This window comes from Helicoverpa armigera, chromosome 6 (assembly GCF_030705265.1).
Source record: "Helicoverpa armigera isolate CAAS_96S chromosome 6, ASM3070526v1, whole genome shotgun sequence".
Classification (NCBI taxonomy): Eukaryota; Metazoa; Arthropoda; class Insecta; order Lepidoptera; family Noctuidae; genus Helicoverpa; species Helicoverpa armigera.
Window position 1 is genome coordinate 4,370,876 of NC_087125.1, and position 11,133 is coordinate 4,382,008.

The following is an 11,133-nucleotide window of genomic DNA, read 5'->3' on the forward strand; positions in this document are numbered from 1 at the left end:
TAAGTTTAATTACATTTCTAGGCAAACCGTGATTCATGATTCTGCAATAATGAGTCATTATGTTTTCACAATACAATACATAGTAATACCAAATAAAGTATTTATTTGGTTCAAATCAAATCAATGCCGTTAGAAGAGGATTGCCAATAATTTTCATTATTGAAACAGAAACTACAATCTTAAAAGATATTAAAAATAATATAAGAACATTTAATATAGGTGTGCCTATATATCACAAACACGATAAATAACTCTACACTCATAAATCCATTTAAAATTATCTAGACACAAATTCTTAATTTATATTTCCTATATAGCCAAACAGACAGGGAAATGCCGTTACCTAACTATAATATATAATAGGTATAATAATCAGAATGGGTTATAAATTCTATAGCAAATGATTGATGATATTGTTTTTATCTCTGATTCGTATATAGTTAACCCAGTTGAAGATACGCCATATAAATTATATCTTTTAGAATTAAGGCACAGACACACAAACGATCAGGGAAAATTAAGTGTATAATAAATACGGCCTGCAGGGAAATTTATCGGAGGATATTTCTTGTTTTATTTAGTCAAAAAGTCAAATAAATGTATGTTGGACAGTAGATAGAATTCTTATGTAGATGTGTAAAACCATTTCATTATATATAGATCATTAACTTTTTTATAAATCCATTTTTAATATTCCCAAAATTAAAAAAAACAATGACAATATTTTGCTGAATACATAGTTTAAATGCTGAATACATACATTAATGTAATTATCTGGTACATCTATCTACAATTCGTTTTATGTTCAGTTTTTGGCAAAAACTCTGCAAAACGTGCTGATTTGTAACTGTTAGAATAACAAATTAAAATTATTCTTACATCGATTAGTGTCAACGCGTAGTATTTAGCACACTCTTTTCACTTTAGGTGCCAAAAGATGAACAATTTCTAAACTTTGATTTATTAATGGGCAAATGTGTAACAAAACTATAATAGTTTTGTGGAGTCGACTTTAGAATACAGTCGGACCGGGATTTACGATCAGAAGTCAATGAACCCTGTTCCGTTTAAGGCTACCTGAATATAATTTATGCATGTGTGATCTACGTTTTTTTTTCAACTTTGATAAACAACTATAGATGTATTGTGCAACACTTTTGTTTATGCTTTATAATTTTTTTTACGCAGAAGGGTTGTTAATAACTAATTTGGTTCTCGTTAAGAAAATAAATATTGTATTCATCATCTCTTAGGTACTTGTTAAGACGTATATATTTAATTAGTAGGGCTGTGTGTAACAGTTTAAACAGTTTAAACTATACATATAAAGTATTTATCATCAAAATATTACAATCCTTTTTTTACTATCTTTAATTATAGCTGTATATTTTGCTGTAAACTTAGTTAATTGAATTTTAACTGTGCAGCTTGGCACTGAACTACAGTGCATAATAATATGAATAATAGTTTCAACCTAATTACCAGCTGACATGCATTAATAATCGAATTTTACGTCGCCGGCCGGTCGCACACGCGCCGCCGAAATAAATCACAATCGCATCTCAGAACAATGCTAGCGCGACCGAGATGAGAGGGGTGCGCACCCCAGCTGCGTGGCGCGATCGATCTGTGGACCACTCTCCACTCCGCCACTACACGACACATTGTCTGTCAAAGCGGCTCCAGCTTCAAACGTCCCGACACCGTCCCGGACATTTAAGAACAGTGTTTTTAATCAGTGTTATGTGTTAATTTTTATTTTTTTGAACCATGGAGGGGCGGAGGTCTTGGGATGGCGTGCCTCTGGGCGAGTCGCACTCTCCACCACAGTCCGTGCCGGGCCGGAGGACGCCGCTGGGAGCCGTCGGCCTGGGCGGCTTCTACATGCAAGGTGGCCAGCCTCCGCCGCCTCCGCAGCACTGCTACCCGGCCGACGAGAACCAGCCAGAACCAGGGACCAGCTACGGACAAAGGTCAGATTTTCAATCAAACATTACCATAATGATCATTGTTACATACACTTTGAGTGTCGTATTTCCTTCTTTGATGTAACTGTATACTATTTGCAGTGTTTCTGCTGCAATCCGGCTTTTTTATCGGCCCTAATTTCTGTTTGTAAGCAAAAGCAGATGGTTTTTCGCGCATGCGCGTTGAGCGCAGACAGCTAACAAAAAACACTTCAGTTCTATGAATATGATTTTAAATTCAATGTTATATTCGCTAAATTAAAGTTATATTTCTTAATATAATAAAATACTGATACAGATTTAACCATACATATTTTTTAAGTGATAAAAAAATAATTGTATCTAATGTCGGCCACTATATTATACCCATATTTCAAGCAAGATACATACCATACATATTCACGGTTTATTCATATCTATTAATCCCGATTGCACTTCAGCACGTACCTAATTAACCTATAACATTCAGCAGTTGAGAATGAAAAAAAAACATCTTAACGTAGCGATAAAAATGTAGAAATCAACAACAATAATCTAATATTATAGTTACGTGATTCTCATTTTTATGCTTACTTAAAAAAATATATAGCAGATATCGTTTTACGTGCATATAAAATTGCGTTCTAAAAAAGGACTCCTCTATCGACCCGCTAAAGAAAAACAGCACATATGGCTTAAATACAAACTAGTCGATCAGTAATTCATATCGTATTATGTGTCACAAATGCACACATGTTGACAATAGTAATCACGACTACACCGGCACTTCTAGTGCAGCATCTGTGCACAATACTACCATTGTTCAATATTCCTCCCCTACGACAAGTATTTGCTCCCTTTGACCACGATATTGTTTACCACAGACCCTCCAAACGGTAGCTTTAGACAAGGCACCATTGCAATTGGTAGAATTGTTCAATCTCGTTTGCAGACTTTGCACTCAGACATTCAACAACCAAAGTCAACAGAGTGTTCTTAATCACATTAAATGTTCCAATTCCAACATTTGAGAACATTTCAAAGCTATTATATTTAGCGGTGTAAACAAAACCAAAATAAACGGGCGATTACCTCATATATTTCTATTACAAAGGAACAGATACCATTAAGGCACACATTTCATCGGCATGTAACGATTGTTTGACACTGTAGATATTGCAAATGCATTAATAGGAGTAAACTTACTTATATAATACACGTTTTATGTATCATAAACCTGAAATAGAATTCGTATATTTAGATAAAATTGGCTCTAAGACCATTTGCTGTTAATATATGGTAATATATCAAAGGGAATGGTCTAAACGCTATCCAGATCCCATAACCTAGACGATTTATAGGAATTCCTTTACTATTGTCTACAATAAGTGACTGCAGTTCTCTAAGAGCTGATCGGTTTATGATATTTCAATCAGAGTTGGTGATTTTACCCAATGCATAAAGTGTAGGGTTTCGCATTAGTATTCCGTGGCTAAAGCACCGGGGTACACCCCTCTCCCCTGGTTAGAGTCGTTAGCGTCCGACATACAAGCCCATTCATCGCGCACAACGAGTATTTGCCACTTGTTCCGCTCTGCCTCACCGCCAACCCTTGTCCAATCGTAACTGAGGGGACGCTGCGCTGTACGCAACTGTACTTCCAACTTTATTGCCCGTCAGCAGTACTTCATAACTCGACTGTACGAGCACTTCCTGAAAGCAATGGTTGGGTTACCGCTTGAAATAGATTTCGTCATGAAGAATGTCGTGATAATTTTGGAACTCCTGCCATCGATTTAAGTTTTATGAGAGTAGCGTTCCAAATAAATTCAATTTATTGTTATTCTGACATATTTCGAAGATACGACTTGTGTAAATTGAGCTTCGAACCACGTCTACCTAGCGAAAGGACACCAACTTATTATTGATACTAAACTTATAAGTAGCGTTTAAAAGTCGGTCATGCAAAAAATATAAATCAAACAGTTCATGGTTAGGAATTACAACGGTTAAGAATCAGTGGCGGATTTACCAATAGGCCAAGTAGGCCAGTGCCTAGAGCGGCAGATTTAGAGGGGCGGCAAAATTTGCAATTTTTTTTTACAATTTTTCGAGTACACAATCCGATATAAATATAAACGATTAATAAACGCACTGTAATATATACCTAGGTTTATGTGATCATGAATTTTAAAATATTCTAATAGCGTTTCAATAATTTCTGGTTTATTCTGCGCTCTTTGAGTCCAATCTAACAAAAAGTTAAAGCACCGAAGTAGCAAAAACAACTGATGCTCTAGACTGACGATTTCTAAGCTGTTTAGGAGGTGGAGGACTTTTGTGTCCCAAAACTCAAAAAATGTCGCGCTCGCTGCGCTCGCAGCTTTTTCACTTTAGATTGTTTTTTTTTAAACTTGTTTGAGTATTTTTGTGTTCCAAGACTCAAAAATTTCACCTTTCACTTGACAGTAACTTTTTTCTAATTCTTTATTTAGGTATCATTGCGTCCCAAAAATCACAAATTTCGCGCTCGCTACGCTCGCGGCTTCTTCTCTTTGCGGTGGTTTTTTTTTTCACACTTGTTTGGGTACTTTTGTGTCCTAAAACTAAAAAATTTCGCTTTCGCTAAGCTCGCGACTTTTTCACTTTACGCCGGTTTTTTAAACTCGTTTTGGTACTTTACTGTTCCAAAAATTAAAAATTTCGCGCTCGCTGCGCTCGCGGCTTTTTTTCTTGACACTGGTTTTTATAAGACTAGCTAGCGCTGTATAACTTTGCAGTGATATGACTCCGGTTTCTTTAAGTTAAACCTAGCAAAAAGCACCATGAATGATTTTCTACACGATTTTTAAATACTTCAATTACAATTTTAGTCCATGATTATATCGTGTCGTTTTTTTTTGCGGGTGCTCAATAGGTAGTCCGCCCCGGGTGCCACCCGATGCGGCGTACGCCACTGATCATAGCACCCGAACGAATGAACCGACTTCAATTTAGTTTTTTGACGTGACAACGTCTTATAAATTGGTTTGCCGGGTGACACTTCAAGAAACTGCGTTACGCTCCGCTCACGCTATGCGCTCACAATGAGAGCGAGTGAGAGGCACGCGTCCCTTCCACTCGGGCATGGTTAGCCCGCCTAAGAGCGAGAGAGACGGACATAAATCATCCTTCTTCCTACTATACCAGTGGTTCTTAACCGGACCACTGGTGGTCCCTGGAGGCATTCCAAGTGGTCCGCGAAGCCTAGCTTCGCGACGTTGCTATACGTTATCTAACTTAATTTTGATCGACTTATAATTGCGAGCGGGGGTTTTCGCATGGACGTATATCGGGTGTGTCGTACCTAGTCCTCCCATTCATGAAAATGTACGTTTGGGCTAAATTTTACGTAATTTTTGTTTTAAGTCCGATAAAAATTTCGCGCTCGCTTCGCTCGCGTATTCAGAAACTATGTGCCCTTATTTTTGCATTTGTCAACAAACAAAAACTTAAGTACGTTTGGGCTACATTTTATGTAATATTTGGTTTAAGTCCGACAAAAATTTCGCGCTCGCTTCGCTCGCGCATTTGGAAACTACATAGGCAAGTTTTTCTTTATTTGCATTTGCTTACCTACACAACTGCCGACATGCTTTTTTGATAAATAATAAAGGAATGAGTGCTAATTTAGGTAAACCGTTGAGGTGGTCCCCGGCAAGACAAACTTTAGTTAAAGTGGTCCCTCATGTCAAAAAGGTTAAGAACCACTGTACTATACGAATGAATATTCACATTAAAATTATTTTACCACTCAAAGTCGTTGTCACGTAAAACCTTCGCCCGTATACCGACTTTACAGGCAACCAATTTTTTTTTATTACAGTCGTTTTACGGGCGAGTGTTCTTAGACATGTTTCATGAAAATCAATTGAGCCGTTTAAAAGTTACAGAGGTTTTACGCTTTAAAGTTGCTGTCAAATAAACTTGTAGGTCAACATTAAACTCTTCGTTACATAGTGGGTAGCAAAAATAATCTAGTAACTGACAGAAATATCTAATGATATTTCTAATGATATTTAAGTTCACAATCGTTAGGGGCGGCAAAAATTGAATGGCCTACTAGCGGCTAATTTATAAATCCGCCACTGGTTAAGAATCCGAGCAGCATAAATCTTGTCAATTATTGCAATGACCTCGAACTAGAGTTGCATAGCAGAACACTACGATGCGCTAGCAAGATGTCACATGGGTGGCGCATAAAATTATAATTTCGTAAATCAACAATTTGATGTTGGTAATCCGCAGTTGGCTTTGAGTCCAAACAAAATATTATCCTGACTGCATTATGGAGCAATCAAATATTATTTACGATTAATTAAGAGTCTAAAATTAACGATTAACTTATAAATTACAGACCTATCAACGAGTCGAAATCAAAACAGAAGATGCGTCAAGGCAAGAATGTACGACTGAACATAAATGCGAGGGAACGACGTCGCATGCACGATCTTGTAAGAAACTATTTACCTATCTATATATACTATAATCCTTAACTATTCTATATAAGAGAGCAATGATTAAAACTACCAAAGCAAGCCAAATCGGGCGTCTGATTAGTACTCTCAAAACTTTATAAAATGAATATCTTTGTTATTCTTGCCCTTAACGTTACATGTTTCAAATCTGGCCTATCTCAAACGCTATTACTGGACAAATATAGATATCTATTTCTAGGATTATAGTAATTGTGCAAGTGCATTTCTAGGAAATGTATAATTTGCACTCGACCGTTATGTAATTTACGGTGTGTTATTGCAGAATGATGCATTGGACGAGTTACGCGGAGTGATACCATATGCCCACTCGCCTTCGGTTCGCAAACTGTCCAAAATTGCGACGTTATTGCTCGCCAAGAACTACATCCTGATGCAGGCCAGCGCCTTGGAGGAACTCAGAAGGTACGACACACATATTTCTCAAGATAAGCAAAACGAAGAATAATATTCTTTTCCCTCGATATCTAAGCAGTCATGTAAAATTATATCTACCTTTAACTTCAGTTTGAGGTCAAAATACTGCATCCTTTTACTAAAAACAAGTATGTGTATAGGTAACATAAAATACGAAGTAAGAAGAACATTATCAATCACAATGATAAAAGCGTGGTTACAAAACAAACTCTTACCCTATTTGCAGGTTGGTAGCATATCTCCAAAGCACAGCCACCGCAGCTGGCATAGTCCCACCTCCCGGCTTCGACCTGACTGGGTTCCCAGCTGCCGCGAAACTGCTGCAAGGCCCCATTCCTGGCCCACCTCCGCCCCCCGAGCCGCCATCTTGAGAATCAACCGTCAAATTAGAACCCTAAACATTTAGGGTGATAGAATGAAGCCAGTCCATACGATATAGATACGAGAATTGGATTTTAGTAAATGTCCCAAATATTATCTTCCAAATTTAAATTCCCTGTATGGTATGGATTGTGCGCTACATTCTATGTTTAATTATAAAAGCCTAGATATAACAATTTTCTTTTATAAACTTAAGAACTTACTATAAGACTTTCGAATAGATCTCAAATTAGTTTTAAGATACGTATTTGTAAATAGATGAAAATTTTGTTAGGATATACATTTAAAAACTCAAATTATGTAAAACTAGCTTTTGCCCGCAACTTCGTTCGCGTGGAATAGTGACTACCAGCAGATTTTTGATTTGACCAATAGATGGCGCTATATGTCCGGAATAATTTTAATTATAAAAATAATATTTTTTTTGTAATAAAAACTATCCTATGTCCTTTCCCAAGTTTCAAACTATGTCTGTACCAAATTTCACACAAATCGGTTCAGTAGTTTAGGCGTGAAGAAAAGACAGACAGACAGACAGACGGACAGACAGACAGACAGACAGAGTTACTTTTGCATTTATAATATTAGTTTGGATATTAGTTTGGATTATTATGTAAAATTATATTCGATTTTAGTTTTAGCCAAAGGACGTTTGAATTTAATTTTGCTCAAAAAAACTTGGAAGGTCCGAGCACTTGAATGATGTTTGACATCAAAAATCTTATTTAGCTACTTACGCTTAACATTGTATACTACTTTTCAGTTCATACAATTCAATGCTCATTACCACGTCAGCAGGAAAGCTAAATTATCATCAGTGATATACCTTTATTTACCCACGTAACAGTGTTCTGGAAAGCCGCAAAGAAATCAATGGGGATCCCCTTAGCAGATGATACGCATTTGTAAACGTTTATTTATAAACGGGAAGTGTCTGTAAAGAATGTGTGTGCGAGCCAAAATAAAGTTTATTAGGGAATCCGGTTCAATATTTTTTTTATTAAAATAAATAGTTGCTAGTCCGTTATTATCTTAGGTTAATGCTAAGTATTTACATATTAGAAACTTTTTGTTCTTTGAAAGTTACTACAGGCGGTATAGCGTACATATTGTGTTATGTATAAAAAGCCAAGGATAAAAAGTTTCATACAAAAAGTTTCTCCTTTTTTCATTAAATACTGTTCAGGTTATTAAAAAATTCCAGATTTTTTTAAACAGATATTTCTTTAAATATCGGTTTGAAAATGGATTTTTTCTGGAATAAATGTGTAATATTTTTTGTGACTTAAAGGTACACATACTTATTTAATTTAAAATGCAGAAAATAAGTAGATATATTTATAGAGTTACAATTATAAAAGATAGAATTAACATAGATATAAAACTGTAGTTTTTAGTAAATCTCCGTGAGTAATCTCCAGAGACGTGTGGAATACATGTGCCAAATATGAAGTAGATTTGTAACATATACTTAGATAAATAATATATTATTTACAAAATAGATATTTAAATATTTATTAGTCCATTTTAAACATAATTAGGGAGACAGATGAAAGAGATGTTTGTGTGAAAAATGCTGGTCTGTTCCTAAATAAATTGGGATAAGAGCAGTTGAATAGATGTCTAATTATAATGTTCTTCAATTAATCTTATGACTATTGATATTTTAATTAAGTCTTTGCAAACTTATGAATAAGTATTTTAAAATATAATAATATTAATTAATAGTAATAAGTAGAAAACATATTCAACGTGTCGTCGGAAGTCGTACTATAATATATTTGTGTAATGTATATTATTTATAACGAATTATAAACATAGATCTGTAGGTTTTGATGATAAATTAATAAAGAATTAATTTACGTAGTTGTAAAAGTAGGTATTTAGAAATCATACAAATAGGTATGTACAATTTTGCTCTAATATTATTATGCTCACTATCCTATACTTTGAGAATATTAATTTATACCTACCTATTGACTATTATTAAAGTATTATTATTCCTTCCTAAAACTCATAATTAAATAACCACAAAAGAAAATCTTTTGAAGATTTTTAGAGCTCAAGAAGTTGGCGTAAAGGATTTTTGTAGACTTAGCACTAATTTAGAAATTATAAGGACCTATCCTATATGATAGAGTTATATAGGATTTGTAGAAAGAATAACAACCAATTTGTAATGTAAGACCAGAAATTATGGAGAAGGCAATCAGGAAATACATACACAATTAAACTTTTTTATGGCCGAATTTTCAACCGTCAGTTAACTTATATCTTAGGAATAAATATAAGGCTAGTTCTCATAATTAAGGAATTTTGGTTGGCTCGAATCATAGCTCATTAGTTTTTAAATATTTTTGATTTATTTTAAATCTAGAATAACTAAGCAATTGGATTTTATATGGGCACTGAAATTCAGACAGATTCGAAAATATCTTTTTGTAGAAAAATGCCCCAATATGAGCAAAAATGTCACTTTCCTGTGGGGCGATTTTCCAAAACGCAAGTTTTCTACCGACATAATGCGTAAAGTAAATACATAAATAAATCAATCAATACCTAATCACAGTAACAATTAGTAAAACTTTGCTAAAACTTAAAAAAAAGTTTTGTAGCTCCCTATTTTTTGAGGATTTTTTATCATAGAATAGGGGCGACAAGAATTGTGTATCACATTCCTGTCAGCTAAAAACGTGTCAAGAATACCTATAAATTGAATTTTTATAGCTGTTGCCAGATATCTATGACAAAGTAGGTAGTTAGGTAAGCTCATTGCCGCTCATAGTTCCGCGTAACAGCCAATCAGATAGTCGCAACGAAGCTCTGATCGACCGCAGACGCGTTCGGGACAGACAACTTCTCACTTGTATGGTAAGTATTTACGTAAACAATATTTAGATTTCATATATAATTTTTATTATTTAAAATAATACACCCAGGATAAATATTCAATGAAGTAGTGAAATGTCATTCAAAGACAACGTTTTTGTGTTTTTTGTGAATAACATCAAAATTATCACTTTTCTGTATATCACTTGTCTGGATTTGTGTACACAGGAAAGTGATAGCATTACAGGATAGTGATAGATTTCCTTGGATTTCTATTTTTTTTCTTAACATTTTATATTTTTATCCGTTGAGGCCTTGTTTCCACAGAAACCAAAATGTCACAACCTAAGAAAACAAAGACCAGGGAAGAAGTACTAGCATAAAAGCAAAAAAAATAAAGAAAACTTTATGACAGAATAAAAAATGATCCAGAGAAGTTAGGTACTTTGAAAGAAAAGAAAAAACAGTATTAGGTAATTAAAGTCAAGCAGTACGTACAGGAAAGATAAAAACAATATCCGAGATGACTGAACGATGAAAAAAGACACGAAACTGATTCTGATGATTGTTATTGTATTATCTGTGGATTGTTATACAAAGAAAACACAGCAGGTCAAGATTGGATCAAATGCATCATATTTCATCAATGGGCGCAATGTAACTGCATCAAAACGGATATAGTATCGTTCAAGTGTCCTGCCTGGTTTTCGGATAAAGACTATGTAATGGAAACTTAAACTGACCTATGTATTTAGAGAATTTTCGACTGATTATTATTAAAAAAAACACTGAAATTATATATGCCCTTCTAATAATTAAGTTTCTTTAAAGTTAGTACCTGAAAAAAGGCAGCTGATTATTTTGTGTAACGTATTCATTTCATAGAATGGGTTGATTTTATTGATCTCTTTAAGACAAATTTAGACTATTAAGTTACAGACTTGTATAAAACAGACTATCATTATTTATTGTGACTTGCTATTAAAATTTTGTAATTCATTGTTTTTAAATAAAAAATAAATCAG

At 34.5% G+C, this 11,133-nt stretch overlaps 1 protein-coding gene and 1 long non-coding RNA gene across 2 annotated transcripts; both read left to right on the top strand.

Moving 5' to 3' along the window:
- The first annotated feature begins 1,595 nt into the window (after window positions 1-1,595).
- On the top strand, window positions 1,596-7,424 carry LOC110373164 (class E basic helix-loop-helix protein 23). The gene is made up of 4 exons (XM_021330348.3): window positions 1,596-1,973; window positions 6,343-6,439; window positions 6,747-6,886; window positions 7,125-7,424. Exons 1-4 carry the CDS (start codon window positions 1,771-1,773, stop codon window positions 7,267-7,269), a joined length of 585 nt encoding a protein of 194 aa, XP_021186023.1. The 5' UTR covers window positions 1,596-1,770; the 3' UTR covers window positions 7,270-7,424.
- Window positions 7,425-9,572: 2,148 nt separating this feature from the next.
- On the top strand, window positions 9,573-11,133 carry LOC135117015 (uncharacterized). The gene is made up of 2 exons (XR_010276582.1): window positions 9,573-10,150; window positions 10,436-11,133. It is a non-coding gene; the product is annotated as an uncharacterized LOC135117015 (long non-coding RNA).

Bases quoted from the DNA above. Each gene is read 5' to 3' on its own strand.
- LOC110373164 (XM_021330348.3), top strand. From the start codon at position 1,771: ATGGAGGGGCGGAGGTCTTGGGATGGCGTGCCTCTGGGCGAGTCGCAC. The intron at 1,974-6,342 runs GTCAGATTTTCA...TATAAATTACAG, and splicing joins GGGACCAGCTACGGACAAAG to ACCTATCAACGAGTCGAAAT. The intron at 6,887-7,124 runs GTACGACACACA...CCCTATTTGCAG, and splicing joins GCCTTGGAGGAACTCAGAAG to GTTGGTAGCATATCTCCAAA.